At 40.5% G+C, this 23038-nt stretch overlaps 1 protein-coding gene across 2 annotated transcripts in view; it reads left to right on the forward strand.

Moving 5' to 3' along the window:
• Positions 1–23038, forward strand: part of tfam (transcription factor A, mitochondrial) — a 68563-nt gene that overhangs the window by 12567 nt on the left and 32958 nt on the right. For both annotated transcript variants that reach the window (XM_034193903.1, XM_034193904.1), the window contains exons 2-3: positions 4511–4653; positions 9319–9389. In XM_034193903.1, coding sequence (XP_034049794.1) covers positions 4511–4653; positions 9319–9389 — 214 coding nt within the window. The remainder of the gene's footprint in view (positions 1–4510; positions 4654–9318; positions 9390–23038) is intronic.

Genomic DNA, 23038 nt, shown 5'->3' on the forward strand with positions numbered 1-23038 from the left:
TTTGATGCAGGTGTTAATTTGGGGGATGAAAATTTACAGGGTGATTCCATAATTTTTTCCTCAGAATTGAGTGATTCCATATTTTTTTTTCCTCTGCTTGGTCTAAAAAAGTAACAGTTACTGACTGCCACAATCTTTTTTCTTGATTTCTTATAGTGTTTCTTAAAGCCAGAAAGTTGCCATTTGAAATGACTTTAGTTTTGTCATGTCTGTGATCTGCTTTTTTTTCTACAAAATTAAACAACTGAATGAACATCCTCCGAGGCCGGTGATTCCATAATTTTTGCCAGGGGTTATAGTAACTCTGTGAAAACTGCTGACTAGCCCTCCCCCCAACACCATCCCATGATCATTGATCAATCTTGTCCATCAACCATGGAAATACAACGTCAATAGTCCTGTACAAGAAAGTTCGGTGGAGTATCTTTCTGAGTTCCTGATACTCTCTTCGTATCTCTTTCACAACGTCTTCATCAATCGCAAAGGGTTTTTGGGATTTTTTGGGATTCCATAATTTTTGCCAGGGGTTGTACAACCCCTGGCAAAAATTATGGAATGACCGGCCTCAGAGGATGTTCATTCAGTTGTTTAATTTTATAGAAAAAAAGCAGATCACAGACATGACACAAAACTAAAGTCATTTCAAATGGCAACTTTCTGGCTTTAAGAAACACTATAAGAAATCAGGAAAAAAATTGTGGCAGTCAGTAACGGTTACTTTTTTAGACCAAGCAGAGGAAAAAAAAATGGAATCACTCAATTCTGAGGAAAAAATTATGGAATCATGAAAAACAAAAACCCTCCAACACATCACTAGTATTTTGTTGCACCACCTCTGGCTTTTATAACAGCTTGCAGTCTCTGAGGCATGGACTTAATGAGTGACAAACAGTACTCTTCATCAATCTGGCTCCAACTTTCTCTGATTCCTGTTGCCAGATCAGCTTTGCAGGTTGGAGCCTTGTCATGGACCATTTTCTTCAACTTCCACCAAAGATTTTCAATTGGATTAAAATCCGGACTATTTGCAGGCCACGACATTGACCCTATGTGTCTTTTTGCAAGGAATGTTTTCACAGTTTTTGCTGTATGGCCACATGCATTATCATCTTGAAAAATGATTTCATCATCCCCAAATATTCTTTCAATTGATGGGATAAGAAAAGTGTCCAAAATATCAACGTAAACTTGTGCATTTATTGGTGATGTAATGACAGCCATCTCCCCAGTGCCTTTACCTGACATGCAGCCCCATATCATCGACTGTGGAAATTTACATGTTCTCTTCAGGCAGTCATCTTTATAAATCTCATTGGAAAGGCACCAAACAAAAGTTCCAGCATCATCACCTTGCCCAATGCAGATTCGAGATTCATCACTGAATATGACTTTCATCCAGTCATCCACAGTCCATGATTGCTTTTCCTTAGCCCATTGTAACCTTGTTTTTTTCTGTTTAGGTGTTAATGATGGCTTTCGTTTAGCTTTTCTGTATGTAAATCCCATTTCCTTTAGGTGGTTTCTTACAGTTCGGTCACAGTCGTTGATGCCAGTTTCCTCCCATTGTTCCTCATTTGTTGTGCATTTTCGATTTTTGAGACATACTGCTTTAAGTTTTCTTTCTTGACGCTTTGATGTCTTCCTTGGTCTACCAGTATGTTTGCCTTTAACAACCTTCCCCTGTTGTTTGTATTTGGTCCAGAGTTTAGACACAGCTGACTGTGAACAACCAACATCTTTTTGCAACATTGCGTGATGATTTACCCTCTTTTAAAGGTTTGATAATCCTCTCCTTTGTTTCAATTGACATCTCTCGTGTTGGAGCCATGATTCATGTCAGTCCACTTGGTGCAACAGCTCTCCAAGGTGTGATCACTCCTTTTTAGATGCAGACTAATGAGCAGATCTGATTTGATGCAGGTGTTAGTTTTGGGGATGAAAATTTACAGGGTGATTCCATAATTTATTCCTCAGAATTGAGTCCATATTTTTTTCCCTCTGCTTGGTCTAAAAAAGTAACCGTTACTGACTGCCACAATTTTTTTTTCTTGATTTCTTATAGTGTTTCTTAAAGCCAGAAAGTTGCCATTTGAAATGACTTTAGTTTTGTGTCATGTCTGTGATCTGCTTTTTTTTCTACAAAATTAAACAACTGAATGAACATCCTCCGAGGCTGGTGATTCCATAATTTTTGCCAGGGGTTGTAATTGCTTACTTGGCAGTCTTCACTTCAAAAACGTAAGGTTTTAATGCACTGCAGTGTTCTTGGTGAACATGTAAAGTCACGTGAGTAACACGACTTTTATTCTTTTAATGTCTATAAAGACAAATGTTAGTTAGTTTGTTCCAGTTTGTTTGTTCTTTTGAAGAGGTTATTAATAAAGGTTTAAACTATAATAGATCATTTTGCTCTGTCCTCTGTAGTTTAACAAGAAGGTGAAAGCAAACTTAAGTTAAAAAAAAGCCATGTGATTTTTGCAGAATGTGAGTAATGGTGACAAAATGCGCCCAGCAAGGACAATGAAGAAAGATCATTCTCATGCTGTGCTATGTGGATGTAGAGACTAGTGTTTAGTATTCACCATGAAAAAAATAGAAATGTTCAGTCCAGTCATAAAAGAGGGAGACACCTTTATTCAAGCATCTGTTGTTTTAAATGTAACATGAGTAACCCTGGAATTGCCCACAGATTTTATGTCCAGAGATCAAGGATCCACTGACCAATTTAAAATGTTGTTGACATAGAAAACCTGTAAAGCCTAATTTTAGTACACAGAAAATTCACAGGTATCAATAAGGGAATCGATAAGGAATCGGATCGATAAGCGGAATCGATAATGGCATCGATATCGACAAAATCTTATAATACCCATCCCCATGCATAAACAACAATAATAAAAAGAAAATAAAAAAATACTTCTGTAAGAAGTAAAGAAGTAAATCTGTTGTTTTAAAGATGAAACCCTGGATGAAAAACTTTCTGAATTAGTTTTTCACACTTTACTGTTTTACTGAGGCTGTGTGGTGAAGATAATTTAGTTTATTAAAATTGCTTTGCTGCTTTTTCCAGCTGTTCACACTGGTCCCCCCTCCTCTCTCTCTCAGGGGGAACTCCTCCTCTGTCTGTGAGGGAACGAGAGACTTGTCACTCTCACACAGTGGCTTATTTAAGCAAACTTTGGAAACATGAAGGCTTTCATCTGTAAAATAAAGCCTTAATATGTCAGTAGCTACGCAGGCAGAAGGAGCTCTTTTTTATTGGAAGACTTTGACAGAGTTTGTGTTCTTTCACTGAGACACTCTGTGCTCTCTCACTCTGAGTGCTGTGGCTCTGCTCGGCTCAGCTAGCTGCCGGCAGTGGAGGGGCGAGCAGGCAGCAGTCTGTTCAGCACAAACAGCCTGACTGGATTAGACAAATATCTGAGAGCAAGGCACAGTATAACGGCGCTGTGGTAACAGTATAATGGTGCTATGCCATTGTTCTATTGTCTGTTCATTGTCAGTTCAAAAAAGAGAGACTTGACACGGTGTTCAAGATGCCTGATTATTTTGATACACTAACTAAATAAAAAAAAAAAACTACGCCACACACTAAGTACTCATGCTAAAACACTCCACCACACACACTAAAACACACTCCAAGCATGGCAAATATCACAACTTTCAAAACTGATTGCTTTCTCTTTTCATTCCGCATGAAACTACAATTTCCCTTTGCTCAGCAACCAAATTATGTGGATTGGGGATCATTGTTTATTTGGTAATATATTTTACACCAGTGATAAAGAATTTTTTTTTAATTTTTTAATTTTTTTTTATTATGTGTTTGCTGTTAGAAGAAAAGTCCCATTCACAAAATGTGCGCACACACACCCACCCACCCACGTGGGGTCTTTGTGTTGTCATCAGACCCACGTGAAGTTGTGGATGGGGAGTGATTATTCTCGGGTTTTCCACCAATGGTAACACCCTATTTCCTGCTGCAGTTGAGGGAGTCCTGTTTCTTCCTCGCTCTCTCACTCCTCCTTCTGAAAGGAGGAAATGAGTCGTTTTGCTGCCGCGTAAATTATTAGTCATAATTCAAGTTATACTTGGCCTATTAACAAAATTCAAAAAGTGGTGTGGAGGTTGAAAGCTGCACGTTCAACACGCATTCAAACACAGAGTGGAGCAGATTGTGTGCTATGTCTGCTTTATTAGGTCATGTGACTTGACGCGAGCGCGTGTCATTCGACGGCAGAGGGTTAATCACTGGGATGCAGATGAATCTTTGAGTTATTATGAAACATTAAAAGTCTGGAATTTTTTTTTTCCCAGCATTGTAAATTGCTTCTTTTTACTTCTCCTTACAGATGATAATTCAAACAAAAATCATCTGGTTCACGTGCACAGTTTAAACAAGTGTTGTTATTGTTGTTTATTTAGTTACAGGTGATATTTATTTTAAAGCTCTGTTTTCTGTCTTTAAAAAAACTGAAAAGTTACTTTTTTTTTTTTTAATACTTTCTAGGTGGAGGAATAGTCTCCCAACTGCTCACATCAACCAAGTGAAATGTTTGGCCTCTCAGGCCAGTGGGCGTCCAAAAAGACCTGTGAACAGCTACATGAGATATTTTATACACCAGCGTCCTATAGTAAAGAAAGAGCAAGCAAGTAAGTGCAAAAGGTCGCTAATCTTTGGTGGTTGTATAAATGTCCAGTTCAAGCATGGGTTAGTTGGTGTTGATGTTAGCTCGGTATGGGGATCTGATAATCTCCCACAAATGACAGGAGCCTCCCAGTCCCACAGCCAACCAGACATGCAGTAGTGTTCAGAATAATAGTAGTGCTATGTGACTAAAAAGATTAATCCAGGTTTTGAGTATATTTCTTATTGTTACATGGGAAACAAGGTACCAGTAGATTCAGTAGATTCTCACAAATCCAGCAAGACCAAGCATTCATGACACTCTTAAGGCTATGAAATTGGGCTATTAGTAAAAAAAAAAAAAGTAGAAAAGGGGGTGTTCACAATAATAGTAGTGTGGCATTCAGTCAGTGAGTTTGTCAGTTTTGTGGAACAAACAGGTGTGAATCAGGTGTCCCCTATTTAAGGATGAAGCCAGCACCTGTTGAACATGCTTTTCTCTTTGAAAGCCTGAGGAAAATGGGATGTTCAAGACATTGTTCAGAAGAACAGGCTAGTTTGATTAAAAAGTTGATTGGAGAGGGGAAAACATATACGCAGGTGCAAAAAATTATAGGCTGTTCATCTACAATGATCTCCAATGCTTTAAAATGGACAAAAAAACGCGAAGTAATTTGACAAGACTAAGGAAAAGTCGACAAGACTCTGTTGGTTTTTGTTTTTATTTTTATCTTGTTTGTTGGTTGGTTTGTTCACCTTAAACCTGGAGTAATTTTCATCTGATTGACTTGAAATTTGGTCAGATCATGTAGACTGTCTGTGTGTAGAAGCCTGTGTTTTTTTTTTTTTGTTTTTTTTTGGAGTGGTTCCAGTAATATTTACCACTGATAATTGGGTCAAACTTCACAAATCTTGGGACCATTTAAACAAAAAGACACCTGGTGGTAAACACCGGAATGACAGCTTTCTGTTATACAATGGTGATGCCTGGTAGCAAAAACCAGAAGTACAGGCAGAGGGATTCTGATCTGAAGGGGTTCTCTTTCCTTCATTACGTTTCCTCGTCGTTACAACAGGTTTCTGTTCAGGTAAAGCACTTGTGAAGTTTGTCTGGTTTGGTGGAGGGCCGTCAGGAAAAAGCCAAATACTCAGTCTGCCAGTTGTAACTACAAGAGAAGCGGAGACGCTTTTTTGCAGCACTGCAAAAACTTTAAAAATATGACGGGACAGAAAGGAGTGAAAAAAGGGAATGTGCCAATCACAAACTTTGCGTGTCAGTAGTTGAGCAGGTGTCAGGCTGTGGGAGGGTTCACAGCCCACAGAGGGGATCTGATCTAAAGCGATTCACTTTGTGAATCTTAACACCATCTTCTTGAGCTAAAACAAGGAGCATTTTGTTCATAAGCACCGTTTCGTCATTGTTCCAACAGGCTTCCCTTCAGGTAAAATACTTGAGTTTTGTCTGGTTTTGTGCATTGCGGCGCTTTTTTTTAAAATTTTATTTTTTTATTTTTTGGTCTTAATTAAAGACTGCGCCGTTAAATGTGTTAACAATACCCAATTTTTACACCGCAATAATGGAGCCCTTAAAAATCATCAGAATAAAACGCTGTTTAGATGCACAAAATGCGTGTAAAATGCGCCATCTGTGCACATGGCAACGCATGCAAAAAAAAAAAAACAGCGTTTGTGTAGTTTGATATTTCTCCAACCTTCTTTTTGTTCAGTCAGTGGCGGCTCCAAAGATTTTTTTTCTGCAGGTGCTATGGTGGGGGCTTTGCATTTTTGTGAGGACGCTATGAAGTAAGGGCTGTGTGTGGCGACGGCTCTCTGCTACACCTCTGCCACGTTCACATGCGTGCGTACACATAGCCACGTTCTGATCTGCGAGAATCACTGACGACATGCACAACGATCAAAATCACACACACAAACTTACTGTTCAATAGAACTATCCACAGATCTACACATGTAGCTGACAACCTCAGGGATCAAAATGCCAATGGCAGGCAGAGAGAAAATCTTTCATCTACCTTTGATGTCTTCATAACGGCACAATGCGCCTGTTGTGGTTAAGAGCAAAAGCATCAGTGATCCGGTTCCTGCCCAGGGCCCTTGTTCTCTGAGCGTTGATTACCAGGAGTGACACCGGGTCACTGGTTTGTCCGTCCCCACTGCTGCTCCTCAGGTAGTTCTTTAGGCCACACAGACTTCACTTCTTTCCAGTTCCACTCGTGGATATTTGGGCCGATCCATTTCAGCAGCTTCAAAGAGACGGCACTCAATACAGTACGATGACATCATCAAACATTATGTCATTGAATGTCATGTTACACTCATTTTGTGTAAAACAATCAGTTCTGTTAATGAATGTTTATTTTGTTTTATGAGTGAAATGTTTCATCACAAAATCTGAAAACACCAGATTTGTGTCTTATTGTGGAAAATTATTCTGACAAGATGATGTAATTTCTCTGCCTCTGTAACTAACCACAGCGGCTCATTATGAAGGACATCATGTTGTTGGTGTTGTACAGTGTAATTTAGCACATTATTTTTTACTTCTTGTCGGTGGGACAAAGTGCAGGCAGAGAAACCCACCAAGAGCAGACGAACACTGAGAGACTTCTTAAAAAAAAAAAAACCCTTAATTTATTCACAAGTAACTTCCCTCATGAGGAATTAAAGCATTTCCAGATGTCATCTTCTAAAACAAAGGTGGAGAACAGTTTTCAGCTGTGATGATGAATCCAGGCAACAGGGCAGATTAAGACTTTATTTAATCTGTGTGCTGCCTTCTAAAGTTTTAGCTTCTGTTGCTACATTGATTAGCTCTACATCTGCTCCATTATTTGTAGAAGTGTTACAGTGCTACATTCAGGCCTGGCATAAAGTATGTAAAAGTTTTGGCATCCCTGATGATTTTCTTAATAAATCAAATCAAATTAATTTTATTTATATAGCACCAAATCGTTTAAGTGTTTAATAACTCATTGGTTGTTTGGATCAGCGATTTCAGTTAAATATATCATATAGCAGACAAACACAGTGATATTTGAGAAGTGAAATGATGTTTATAGGATTTATAGAAAGTGTGCAATAATTATTTAAACAAAATTAGGCAGGTGCATAAATTTCAGAACCTCATCAGGAAAAAATACATCACTATTTAGTAGATCCCCCTTTTGCAGAAATAACAGCCTCTAAACGCTTCCTATAGCTTCCAATGAGAGTCTGGATTCTGGTTGAAGGTATTTTGGACCATTCTTCTTTACAAAACATCTCAGGTTTGTTGGTTTCCGAGCATAGACAGCCCACTTAAAATCACACTACAGATTTTCAATACTATTCAGATCTGGGGACTGAGATGGCCATTCCAGAATGTTGTACTTGTACCTCTGCATGAATGTCTTAGTAGATTTTGTGCAGTGTTTAGGGTTGTTGTCTTGTTGAAAGATCCAGCCCAGGTGCAACTTCAACTTTGTCACTGATTCATGAATGTTGTTCTCAAGAATTTGTTGATATTGACTGGAATCCATGTGACCCTCAACTTTAACAAGATTGCCAGTACCTGCACTGGCCACACAGCCCCACAGCATGATGGAACCACCTCCAGATTTTACTGTAGGTAGCAAGTGTTTACCTTGGAAGGCTGTTTTCTTTTTCAGCCATGCATACTGCCCCTTGTTATGTCCAGATAACTCAATTTTAGTTTCATCAGTCCACAGCACCTTATTCCAAAAATTAAGCTGACTTGTCCAAATGTGCTTTAGCATACCTCAAGCGACTCTGTTTGTGGCGTGTACGCAGAAAAGGCTTCCTCTGCATTAATTGCTCATCCATTATCTGTTTGTGCAAAGTGCGCTGTATAGTTGAACGATGCACAGAAACACTGTCTGCAGCAAGATCATGTTGTAAGTCTTTGGAGCAGGTCTGTAGGTTGACTGACTGTTCTCGCCATCCTTCGATTCAGCTTATCTGAGATATTTCTTAGACTGCCACTTCATGCCTTAACTAGTACTGTGCCTGTGGTCTTCCATTTCCTCAATATGTTCCTCACAGTGGAAACTGACAGCTGAAATCTCTGAGATAGCTTTTTGTATCCTTCCCCTAAACCATGATGATGAACAATCTTTGTTTTCAGGTCATTTGAGAGTTATTTAGATGCTCCCATGTTACGACTCATTAGAAGAGATGCAAAGAGGGGAAACTGCAGATGGCCACCTTAAATACCCTTTCTCATGATTGGATTCACCTGTGTAAGGAGGTCAAGGGTCAATGAGCTTACCAAACCAATTTTGTGTTCCAATAATTAGTGCTAAATGTATTCAAATCAATAAAATGACAAGGGTGCCCAAATTTATGCACCTGCGTAATTTTGTTTAAATAATTATTGTACACTTTCTATAAATACTAGTGTTTGTCTGCTATATGATATATTTAACTGAAATTTCTGATCCAGACAATCAATGATTTATCAAGGAAAATCACGAAGATTATCCGGTTTCTGCTTCTTTCGTGTTACGTGTGAAGCACATGGGCGCACGTGACGCACATGGAGCGTTACAGCAAGCAGGTGAAAGGACTGCTGTGAAATGTTAATTCACTGCATGTTGTTGAGGTGTACCAGTGAGACTGTTTCCTGTGTTATGAATTAAATTATTGAGGTTCTGACAGTTGTTTGCCTACAGACCTGAAAATAATGGATATCGCGAAGATTGTTGCCCAGCAGTGGAAAAAGATGAGCCCGGAAGAGAAACAGGTATTTCCGTCTTCTGCTAAAATTTCTGACAGAAGAACAAGAAAAGGGTAATTTGAGTCAGTGACGTACAATAAAAGTGAGTCAAAGGTTAGTTGGTTGAGTTGGTTGAAAATTATTTGTCCTGTTAAAAAAGCAATTGGAGAAATTTTGAAGAAGCTTTACATTTATCTATGGTGCTAATTTTGTCTTCATCTGTCATCCATTTAAGTTTGCACTCTCACAAGTGAAAGCTACTGATGTATATAAATTGTGATCATGGGAGTAAATGCTACATCTAGCCAATATTTTTTTAACATTATTTATGACCTTTGCATAACATCAAATAATATGAAATGTAACCCAAATAATGAAATTTGCATCATATTTTAATTTTTCTTGAATTGGCACAAGTAGTGGCTGTGATGGTAGCTTTAAAAACATGATGAATCTTGAATTATCTATTTGATTCCACTTTGCATCAGCCCATTGATGTCTGAGGAAAAAATGGTCCATTATTTCAGGCACTGAGGGTCCATTACCTGATACCACCCACTGGAAATGTGAATCACTGATTTAGGATATTTAATACTTTTTTTTTCCACATTTCAGTTCCAATCTGAATATTCTTGAGTTAAAAGTTCATTCCTCTTTGAAGCCTCTACTTGCATTTCATGCAGTATTACCATTATGTCTATGGCATAAAATGGTCTTAAAACAATACCGATATTATCATTTGTCTTGATATTTTCTGTGGAAATCTATTGTCCACCAAAACTGATCATGACCCAGCTTTGAAGAGACACATTAGTGGGAATGGAATGTACAAGATCAGTTCCAAATGAGAAATGTCCTCCCTCTGTTGGACGAAAGGCAAGGCAAAGTTTAAAATTACCGCAAGTGGTTAGAAATGAAAGCTCGATGTTTTGAAAAGTGATGTCAGAAGAGCTGATACTTGGTATCAAGTTATACCAAAATTCTGAAAAATGTGACGAGTTTTTTTATTTTTTGCTCTATCTGTAGTATTGTCAGTACAGAGCTGAAATCTGTGCGATCATATTTGAAGTGTGCATTAGGTCGACTCTTGAGGCAGCCTGAGGAAGCATTGCTTTGTTAGCACGGATTTAGGGACTCCTTGGTGCAACCAAAATTATCATTGGTAAAAGCTGGCCAAAAAAAAAAGTCAGTGTTGTTAGATATAATGAGATTAAAGGGTGCCTCTTAAGAGTCATTGGAGTACAAGTTAAGCTTCATTATTTGGAAGGGTCATACAAATGTCATTTTTAATCTGCTTTATGTGTCGCCACTGCAGCTTATCGTCATACTGACATCTACTGGTCAAATTGCAGCACAATGTTCATGTGAAAACTTTTTTTTTTCTTTTGGTTTCTCCAGTGATTCATTGCTGACTCGAACATACGGTGCACCCAGAAAAGTGTTCACTGCACTTCACTTTTTCCACATTTGTTAGGTTCCAGCCTTATATCAAAATGGAGTAAATTCATTTTTACCCTCAAAAATTCTACTCACAACACCACATAATGACATGAAAATAATTTTTTGCATATTTATTATTAAAACAAAAACAAAAAAAACAAGAAATCACATGTACATAAGTATTTACAGCCTTTGCTCAATACTTTATTGATGCACCTTTGGCAGCAATTACAGCCTCAAATCTTCTTGAATATGATGCCACAAGCTTGGTGCACATGTGTCTTTGGGCAGTTTTGCCCATTCCTCTTTGCAGCACCTCTCAAGCTCCATCAGGCTGGATGAGGAGCATCGGTGCACAGACATTTTCAGATCTCGCCAGAGATGTTCAGTCAGATTCAGATGTGGGCTCTGACTGGAACGCTCAAGGACATTCACAGAGTTGTCCTGAAGCCACTTCTTTAATGTCTTGGCTGTGTGCTTAGGGTCATTGTCCTGCTGAAGGATGAACAGTCACCCAGTCTGAGGTCAAGAGCAGGTTTTCATCCAGGATGTCTCTGTAAATTGCTGCATTCATCTTTCCGTCAATGCTGACTAGTCTACCAGTTCCTGCTGCTGAAAACCATCATCACAGCATGATGCTGCCACCACCATGCTTCACTGTAGATAGATAGATGGACTTTATTTCCCATTTGTACTCGCACACAAGGTTTGGGTACATTGGCATTCTTGTGCAGAGCTCTCAAGTAAATAAATACAAAGGTGTAAAAATATAAAAAGGATACCTGGTGCACCTAAAAATGTATGTATGCATGTATATTTTGTGTGTATGTATGTACGAGGTGTGTTAGAAAAGTATCAGACCTTTTTATTTTTTGCAAAAACCTGATGGATTTAAATCACGTGTGCTTGCATGAGCAAACCTTGAACCTTTGTGCGCATGCTTGAACTTTTACACGCCTGTCGATTGCATCATTTTCTGGTAAGCAGCCTTGTGTGAGGACCGTGTAGTGCGCATCGGCGGATTTTCATTGCAAGGAAAAAGACTGAATGACTGGAGCAACGCCGCATCAAATTTTGCCAGAAACTGGGCGACAGCCAGGTGGAAACCATTCGGATGATTCAGACAGCTTTCGGTGACTTTTCAGTCGTGTGATTATCCGAGAAATTGTGGAAGAGGTGGGCATGTCACAGCATGTCCTGTGAGACTTCAACACGGAGGCACTTTTGCTCCACCGTCAGCAGCAGCATGAATTTCACAGCCACTCTTTTCATGGCCAATCTTCTGTCACAGTGGAATGTACCGAAAAAGCGCTGATGTCCACCTTCTTCCGCAATTTCTCGGATAGTCACACGACGGTCCCACATCACCACATCGTTCACTTTGGAATGATCTGGTCATTTCAGCATGTTGATGGCTGACCGGAGCATGGCTCGCTCTCCACCGTTGTGCGGGACGTCTTTAATCCGGTCCCTACCAACCAGCAAGAATTCTGGCTCACACAGACCTGTTAATTTTCTTTAAGAAGCCCTCTTATTCTGCACTTTCTACCTGTATTAATTGCACCTGTTTGAACTTGTTACCTGTATAAAAGACACCTGTTCACACCACTCAGGTCAATCACACTCCAACCTGTCCACCATAGCAAGACCAAAGAGCTGTCTAGGGCACCAGGGACAAAACTGTAGACCTGCACAAGGCTGGGATGGACTACAGGACAACAGGCAAGCAGCTTGATAGAAGACAACTGTTATGATTATTTATTAGAAAGTGGAGGAAACACAAGATGACTGTCTCCCTCGGTCTGGGATTCCATGCAAGATCTCACTTTGTGGGGAAAGGATGATTCTGGGAAACCTCAGAACTACAGAGGAGGACTTGGTCAATGACCCGAAGAGAGCTGGGCCCACAGTCACAAAAAATTACATTAGTAACACATGATGCTGTCATGGTTTAAAATCCTGCAGGGCAGCGAGGTCCCCCTGCTCAAGCCAGCACATATCCAGGCCCGTTTGAAGTTCACCAGTGACCATCTGGATGATACAGAGGAGGCATGGGAGAAGGTCATGTGGTCAGATGAGACCAGAATAGAGCTTTTTGGAGTCAACTCCACTTACCATGTTACAAGATGAGAACAACCCAAGAAAACCATCCCAACCCTGAAGCATGGGGGTGGAAACATCATACTCTGGGGGTGCTCTTCTGCAAAGGGGACAGAACGACTGCACCGTATTGAAGGGAGGATGGATGGGGTCATGTATTGCGACATTTTGGCAAACAACCTCCTTCCCTCAGTAAGAGCATTGAAGATGGGTCATGGCTGGGTCTTCCAGCATGACAGTGACCCCAAGCACACAGCCAGGGCAACTAAGGGAGGGGCTCCATAAGAAGCATTTCAAGGTCCTGGAGTGGTCTGCCTAGTCTCCAGACCTGAACTCAATAGAAAATCTTTGGAGGGAGCTGAAACTCCAAACCTGAAAGATTGTATGGAGGAGTGGACCTAAATCCCTGCTGCAGTGTGCAAAACCTGGTGAAAAACTACAGGAAACGTTTGACCTCTGTAATTGCAAACAGAGGCTACTGTACCAAATATTAACATGATTTTCACAGGTGTTGAAATACTTATTTGCAGCAGTACCATACAAATAAATTATTAAAAAATCATACACTATGATTTCTGGCTTTTTTTTTTTTTTTCTTTCTTTCACAGTGGACATGCACCTACGATGAAAATTTTAGACACCTCCATGATTTCTAAGTGGGAGAACTTGCAAAATCGCACGGTGTTCAAATACTTATTTTCCTCACTCTATATATATATATATATATATATATATATATATATATATATATATATATATATATATATATATATATATATAAGTCTGTGTGTGTGTATAAACAAAGTCTCAGGTTAATGGGGATAGTAAACAGCGGTTATTGCACTCTTGTATTCTGAACACAGTGGATTTTGCACAGATAGTGTATTTTCCACATGTGAATGAAACAGATATTGCACCAATGACTGTAATTTCAAAAAGAATAAAATATTGCACATTAGGTTATAGTTGAGTGATAAATGTTGACCAGTGGGTTCAGGGAGGCCGTCAGTCAAAAGCTGAGCGATCGCCATCTTGGATTTGCGTCTGTAGAACCATGAAATAGCTTTTACAGGGCTTGACATAAACCAGAATTTAGAAGTTAGTGCCCCACAACCCTCAGAGTTGGCTAATTCAATCAGATACATAAAATACAGATGTAGCTCCATATCAAACCTAAAAAGTATGCCTTGTCTGGATTGGAGTTTATAGATCTAAAAATTAAAAAAAAACAAAATTCTTGGCTCCTTGCTTGCTAATGCCTGAGCGTTTATATATAACGACGAGAAGTCACGAATGCCACGAAGTAGACATCTTGACCACTGATCACGAATGTGATTATTCGGGCAAGAGGCGTCAGGTGTCCCTCAGGAACTGCTGCAACCTTTTGCCACACGTTCCACCAGTTAATGGCATGTGTTGCTGGAGAATTATCAGGAACCATTACGCACCGTCAAGAATAGTGTTCCGCGTTGTTGCACGTAACAGCGCATCGTTAGTTCTGGTCACGTTGTGAATGGGTGAATTGTCTCCACACCACCCATATCTCCAACCGAATTCAGATCGCTCCAGTTTTTCAGAAGAACTTTGTGACTGCATGCATAGTTGGGCTCTGTGCCATGGAGTGGCGCAGAGAGCAGGAGGAGGAGACAGACACCAGATGTGTGGCTTCATGCGGGTCTCATCTCGTGCATTTTCCCTAACATCAGGCACATGCAGCAGGTGGACACCCTGCAGGAGCACGCTGAAGAGCACTGAAATTAGACTTTTAGCCGACTTGGTGTCAGCACTCAAACTGAATGCGGTGCAGCAGGGTTTAATTGTGCGCACGCTTATTCCCCCACCGGACTAGAGGAGGTGCAGAGATGTCTGGCTGCACGCCAGTCTCCTCTCGCTCCACTGGTCCCTCTCGCTCAGACTCGTCCTCCCGCTCATCGGTTACAGCAGCAGGTGGGAACACCTGCAGGAGCTTCCTGAGGAGCTTCAGCAGGAACTGTGGAATGACATTTGGAGCCGAGTTTAATTGTGTGCATGTGACAGAAAACTGATTCATCGTGGCGCGGAGTGAAATGTGACGCTGCGTTACAAGTCGTGTCAAAACTTGACAGTTTCCGTGTCACTTCGTAATAACGCGTGACAGTTTGGGCTCCAAGAACCATCACAGGAACCACTCCGAACATTGTCACATTCTATTAAGGATCACTACTCATCAAGACGGATCAACACGCTCAGTTTGCGACCTCCACGACGTGAGACGAAATGAGGGTGGTGTGTGACATTCGTGGAAGATTTTTTGACAGGCAAAAACATGCTCCACGAATATCAAGAATATCACGCGCCAACACGCACTATTAAGAAACCTATTCAGATGCGTTAAGTCACATTAAGAATGTCAGGAATGTGTCACGAATGACAGAAAAATGACATTCATAATGCGTCTTGGTTATGTGTAAACGCACCTTAATCATGTCCCACTCCGGTCCGATTGGACCGGGAGTGCATGTTTAGCCGCATGTTCTCCTTGAATTGCTGCTGTCTGAGTGGTGTCCAAAAAATGAGGTGGGTCTTCATAGATAATTGGTAAAGCTTCTGGGGAAAACCTGGTCTTGTTAGGAGAGACGGCATCCATCCCACTTTGGATGGAGCAGCTCTCTTTCTAGAAATCTGGCCAATTTCCTTAAATCCTCCAAACCGTGACTATCCAGGGTTGGGACCAGGAAGCAGAGTTGTAGTCTTACACACCTCTCTGCAGCTTCTCTCCCCCTGCCATCCCCTCATTACCCCATCCCGTAGAGACGGTGCCTGCTCCCAGACTACCATAAACCAGCAAAAATCTATTTAAGCATAAAAATTCAAAAGAAAAAATAATATAGCACCTTCAACTGCACCACAGACTAAAACAGTTAAATGTGGTCTATTAAACATTAGGTCTCTCTCTTCTAAGTCCCTGTTGGTAACATGATATAATAATTGATCACATATTGATTTATTCTGCCTTACAGAAACCTGGTTACAGCAGGATGAATATGTTAGTTTAAATGAGTCAACACCCCGAGTCCACACTAACTTCAGAATGCTCGTAGCACGGGCCGGGGCGGAGGATTAGCAGCAATCTTCCATTCCAGCTTATTAATTAATCAAAAACCCAGACAGAGCTTTAATTCATTTGAAAGCTTGACTCTTAGTCTTGTCCATCCAAATTGGAAGTCCCAAAAAACCAGTTTTATTTGTTATTATCTATCGTCCACCTGGTCGTTACTGTGAGTTTCTCTGTGAATTTTCAGACCTTTTGTCTGACTTAGTGCTTAGCTCAGATAAGATAATATAGTGGGCGATTTTAACATCCACACAGATGCTGAGAATGACAGCCTCAACACTGCTTTAATCTATATTAGACTCTATTGGCTTTGCTCAAAAAGTAAATGAGTCCACCCACCACTTTAATCATATCTTAGATCTTGTTCTGACTTATGGTATGGAAATAGAAGACTTAACAGTATTCCCTGAAAACTCCCTTCTGTCTGATCATGTCTTAATAACATTTACATTTACTCTGATGGACTACCCAGCATTGGGGAATAAGTTTCATTACACTAGAAGTCTTTCAGAAAGCTCTGTAACTAGGTTTAAGTATATGATTCCTTCTTTATGTTCTCTAATGCCATATACCAACACAGTGCAGAGTAGCTACCCAAACTCTGTAAGTGAGATAGAGTATCTCATCAATAGTTTTACATCCTCATTGAAGACAACTTTGGATGCTGTAGCTCCTCTAAAAAAGAGAGCTTTAAATCAGAAGTGCCTGACTCTGTGGTATAACTCACAAACCCGTAGCTTAAAGCAGATAACCCTTAGTTGGAGAGGAAATGGCGTCTCACTAATTTAGAAGATCTTCACTTAGCCTGGAAAAGAGTCTGTTGCTCTATAAAAAAGGCCCTCCGTAAAGCTAGGACATCTTCTTCTACTCATCACTAATTGGAGAAAATAAGAACAACCCCAGGTTTCCTTTTCAGCACGTAGCCAGGCTGAACAGAGTCAGAGCTCTATTGAGCTGAGTATTCCATTAACTTTAACTAGTATGACTTCATGACTTCTTTGCTAACAAAATTTTAACTATTAGAGAAAAAATTACTCATAACCATCCCAAAGACGTATCGTTATCTTTGGGCTGCTTTCAGTGATGCCGGTATTTGGTTAGACTCTTCTCTCCGATTGTTCTGTCTGAGTTATTTTCATTAGTTTACTTCATCCAAACCATCAACATGTTTATTAGACCCCATTCCTACCAGGCTGCTCAAGGAAGCCCTACCATTATTTAATGCTTCAATCTTAAATATGATCAATCTATCTTTGTTAGTTGGCTATGTACCACAGGCTTTTAAGGTGGCAGTAATTAACCATTACTTAAAAAGCCATCACTTGACCCAGCTATCTTAGCTAATTATAGGCCAATCTCCAACCTTCCTTTTCTCTCAAAATTCTTGAAAGGGTAGTTGGTAAAACAGCTAACTGATCATCTGCAGAGGAATGGTCTATTTGAAGAGTTCAGGTCAGGTTTTAGAATTCATCATAGTACAGAAACAGCATTAGTGAAGGTTACAAATGATGTTCTTATGGCCTCGGACAGTGGACTCATCTCTGTGCTTGTTCTGTTAGACCTCAGTGCTGCTTTTGATACTGTTGACCATAAAATTTTATTACAGAGATTAGAGCATGCCATAGGTATTAAAGGCACTGCGCTGCGGTGGTTTGAATCATATTTGTCTAATAGATTACAATTTGTTCATGTAAATGGGGAATCTTCTTAATTATGGAGTTCCACAAGGTTCTGTGCTAGGACCAATTTTATTCACTTTATACATGCTTCCCTTAGGCAGTATTATTAGACGGTATTGCTTACATTTTCATTGTTACGCAGATGATACCCAGCTTTATCTATCCATGAAGCCAGAGGACACACACCAATTAGCTAAACTGCAGGATTGTCTTACAGACATAAAGACATGGATGACCTCTAATTTCCTGCTTTTAAACTCGGATAAAACTGAAGTTCTTGTACTTGGCCCCACAAATCTTAGAAACATGGTGTCTAACCAGATCCTTACTCTGGATGGCATTACCCTGACCTCTAGTAATACTGTGAGAAATCTTGGAGTCATTTTTGATCAGGATATGTCATTCAAAGCGCATATTAAACAAATATGTAGGACTGCTTTTTTGCATTTACGCAATATCTCTAAAATCAGAAAGGTCTTGTCTCAGAGTGATGCTGAAAAACTAATTCATGCATTTATTTCCTCTAGGCTGGACTATTGTAATTCATTATCAGGTTGTCCTAAAAGTTCCCTAAAAAGCCTTCAGTTAATTCAAAATGCTGCAGCTAGAGTACTGACGGGGACGAGAAGGAGAGAGCATATCTCACCCATATTGGCTTCTCTTCATTGGCTTCCTGTTAATTCTAGAATAGAATTTAAAATTCTTCTTCTTACTTATAAGGTTTTGAATAATCAGGTCCCATCTTATCTTAGGGACCTCGTAGTACCATATCACCCCAATAGAGCGCTTCGCTGTCAGACTGCAGGCTTACTTGTAGTTCCTAGGGTTTGTAAGAGTAGAATGGGAGGCAGAGCTTTCAGCTTTCAGGCTCCTCTCCTGTGGAACCAGCTCCCAATTCAGATCAGGGAGACAGACACCCTCTCTACTTTAAGATTAGGCTTAAAACTTTCCTTTTTGCTAAAGCTTATAGTTAGGGCTGGATCAGGTGACCCTGAACCATCCCTTAGTTATGCTGCTATAGACGTAGACTGCTGGGGGGTTCCCATGATGCACTGTTTCTTTCTCTTTTTGCTCTGTATGCACCACTCTGCATTTAATCATTAGTGATCGATCTCTGCTCCCCTCCACAGCATGTCTTTTTCCTGGTTCTCTCCCTCAGCCCCAACCAGTCCCAGCAGAAGACTGCCCCTCCCTGAGCCTGGTTCTGCTGGAGGTTTCTTCCTGTTAAAAGGAGTTTTTCCTTCCCACTGTAGCCAGTGCTTGCTCACAGGGGGTCGTTTTGACCGTTGGGGTTTTACATAATTATTGTATGGCCTTGCCTTACAATATAAAGCGCCTTGGGGCAAACTGTTTGTTGTGATTGGCGCTATATAAAAAAATTGATTGATTGATTAATGTTACCGTGGGATTTGCACAAAGGCAAGCTGGTTAGACTTTTAAACTAGCTTCAAAACAGCCAGGGTCTACCAGGACCAAGCATATACTTTACTTACGTGTCAGCATACGACGGATAGGCCCTGCAGATTTGGCAGAAAACCTCATTCTTCTCTTGGTCATGACCAAGCCATGGCCATTTCTGTGGCCAGATCGGGACAAAACCTCTCTTCCTCTTGTTTCTTTCATATAGTCTGTCTCTCTCCCTTAACTCATCATCACTAAGCTTTCTCTTCTGGCCAATGTCTTTAGCAAAACTCTATCCTGGTTGTTGTCCGGGTTTGGGTGGATGTACACTCAACAAAAATATAAACGCAACACTTTTGGTTTTGCTCCCATTTTGTATGAGATGAACTCAAAGATCTAAAACTTTTTCCACATACACAATATCACCATTTCCCTCAAATATTGTTCACAAACCAGTCTAAATCTGTGTAGTGAGCACTTCTCATTTGCTGAGATAATCCATCCACCTCACAGCTGTGCATATCAAGATGCTGATTAGACACCATGATTAGTGCACAGGTGTGCCTTAGACTGCCCACAATAAAAGGCCACTCTGAAAGGTGCAGTTTTATCACACAGCACAATGCCACAGATGTCGCAAGATTTGAGGGAGCATGCAATTGGCATGCTGACAGCAGGAATGTCAACCAGAGCTGTTGCTCGCGTATTGAATGTTCATTTCTCTACCATAGGCCGTCTCCAAAGGCGTTTCAGAGAATTTGGCAGTACATCCAACCAGCCTCACAACCGCAGACCATGTGTAACCACACCAGCCCAGGACCTCCACATCCAGCATGTTCACCTCCAAGATCGTCTGAGACCAGCCACTCGGACAGCTGCTGGAACAATCGGTTTGCATAACCAAAGAATTTCTGCACAAACTGTCAGAAACCGTCTCAGGGAAGCTCATCTGCATGCTCGTCGTCCTCATCGGGGTCTCGACCTGACTCCAGTTCGTCGTCGTAACCGACTTGAGTGGGTAAATGCTCACATTTGCTGGTGTTTGGCACGTTGGAGAGGTGTTCTCTTCACGGATGATGCGAAGGAGATGTGTTGCACTGCATGAGGCAAATGGTGGTCACACCAGATACTGACTGGTATCCCCCCCCAATAAAACAAAACTGCACCTTTCAGAGTGGCCTTTTATTGTGGACAGTCTAAGGCACACCTGTGCACTAATCATGGTGTCCTAATCAGCATCTTGATATGGCACACCTGTGAGGTGGGATGGATTATCTCAGCAAAGGAGAAGTGCTCACTATCACAGATTTTAGACTGGTTTGTGAACAATATTTGAGGGAAATGGTGATATTGTGTATGTGGAAAAAGTTTTAGATCTTTGAGTTCATCTCATACAAAATGGGAGCAAAACCAAAAGTGTTGCGTTTATATTTTTGTTGAGTATAGTTTAAACATATTTTAATTCAAATTTCAAAGCGTTCTGTTAGATTTGCGTCTTGTTCGTCTTCGTTTCCTGCAGTTTTCCGCGCATTTAAAGATGCTAATGAACATCGCCGAAGATCGGTGACAGAAACGGCCAAATGCACGCTCCATGCATCGACAACATACATTTCAGTATGCGCAAGATTCTGCGGGAGCATGAAACATGGTTAGGGATGGGTATTGATAAGCTTTTATTTATCGATCCGATTCCCTTATCGATAGCGCTTGTGAATTTTCTGTGTACTAAAAGTAGGCTTTAAAGTTTTTCTATGTCAACAACATTTTATTGAGTCTTAAAAAAATAAATATGAAATTGGTCACTGGATCCTTAAACTCTGGACCTAATAACTGTACATGGTGGCTCCTTGATCTCGAATATAAATAAAATAAAACAAAATCTGTAGTTTTGTCAAAAGCATTTCCTTTCAGGCATTATTGGCATGAATGTTTTTCCATACCTCTGAGCTGAGCTCTTACAACTGGCTGTGCATCACGTCAGCAACAGTTTAATTCATAAGAATGCAGGACGTCTCATTTTGGGAAGAAAAAAACATTTTAGTCGATTGTAGTTATTTTCTGTATTACAGCGTTTGGAAAGAGGTGTCATTTTATTATAGTGACAATTCGTTTTGAAGTTATTAATTCTGACCGGACTGTGTCTCAGCAGAGAACCGCGCAGTGTTTAGAGATGTGCCAGTGGAACGGAGGACGATTCTCGTTTCTTGACTGCCACAAGACAAGATCCCACTTAGCGACTTTAATCTGCACAAAAGTGACTCACCGTCACAATTGACGCATTTTAATGGCTTTGCGTGGAGTTAAGAAGCGGACTTGCCGCTCTGAAGCGTTATTATACTATTATTGCTGTTGTTGTTATAATTTATAAATTAAAATATTCCAATTTTTAATGCATTTTTTTTTTCCAAATAAAGCTAGTTTTTTTGTTACTGCTGAGACCACAAAAAGCTAAACTTTAAGTTTTTTTCAGTGTTTTTTTTTTTTTTATTTAGTGTGTGTGTGTGTGTGTGTGTGTGTGTGTCTATGTGTGTATATATATATATATATATATATATATATATATATATATATATATATATATATATATATATATATATATATATATATATATAAAATCAGTATAGAGGTGCTGTTGGCAATTGTCACCTGAGGCGGCGCGTTGCAAGTCATCTTGACTGGTTTTAGATGCATTGAAAGCAAGAATAATAGACAAAAAATGACACTTATGTTATAAATATCAGAGTTCTTTTTTGCATGTTTCTGTCTAAATTAATAAATAAATAACATTGAAAGTTTAAAAACACGTTGTTTGATGGACATAACATTTGTACTCTTCAAAAATAACACTGTACCTTTTAATCCAGTAACATAGGCAGAGCCACTGCTGGAGCAGTGTGTATCTGCATCCTGCTCTGCGTCCCAGGTCTTGGTGCTGGGATGGAGCTGTGTAGCGCCTGAGTCCTGGAGAAGCGCATGATCCCATCCACTATGGAGATCTGCGCGCACATCGGTGGATCCACCTGCTCTGGTTGCTTGTCCAGAAAAAAGGATCATCTCCTTCATCATCAGAATCCTCAATGTCTGCTTCAGACTGACGTGCTGCGCGCTCCATCTTGCTCCACTTAAAAAAAAAAAAAAAAAAAAAACTGAAGCGCCTGCTCAACATTCATTAGATGTGTCATTTTTACAAAAACAAACACAACAACAAAAACACCACCACACTAACCACACACGCTAAATACTCCACCAAAATAATACACATTCCAAACACGCCAAATATTTCTGAAATCCCTCATATACCAAAACTCTAATCGCTGTCTGTACATCTGAGACAGCCTACATTCATTTCTTTTTTTGCATTGCAGAAATGCGCTCCATTCTCAAAACAGAGAGAGAGAGAGAGAAAGAGAGAGAGATCTGATCAAAGCTGTTCACACACGAATATCCGCTGCTGCTGGAACCCTTTTCCACACTTGATGCTCAAAGTCCCACACTTGCCGCCTGGTTTGCACAAACCGAGGCACAGTTCGCTCTGAGAGATCACCATAGACGACACAAAATATTACATTATAAGAAATATTATGTCGTGTCGGCCCTCAGCAGCTCCATGGCAACTAGGCTGATCGCGCTCCTGCAAAGCCCTTTGCTGCGAACAAAAACGCAGCCATCAAGGATCACCTCCTCAAAACTTTTGAACTGTCGACGCTGAAAGGGCCCGCAGGCTCTTCTCTCTGCACGGGCTGGAGGACAGCAAACCCTCAGAGCCCATGAACAGAATGCTACAGATCATGACAGGACACCAGCCGGACTTTATGTGCAGCAACTCTGTTCTCAGGTGTGTGCAGCACTGGAACAACACCACGATAGTGGACTGCCGTGCGCTGGCGGAGGAGACAGACAAATTCTTTCTGACCGGCCAGCACCACGGCATGACAGCAGCCGCACTCACCCCATCACATGCA

This window comes from Thalassophryne amazonica, chromosome 18, assembly GCF_902500255.1.
Source record: "Thalassophryne amazonica chromosome 18, fThaAma1.1, whole genome shotgun sequence".
Lineage (NCBI taxonomy): Eukaryota > Metazoa > Chordata > Actinopteri > Batrachoidiformes > Batrachoididae > Thalassophryne > Thalassophryne amazonica.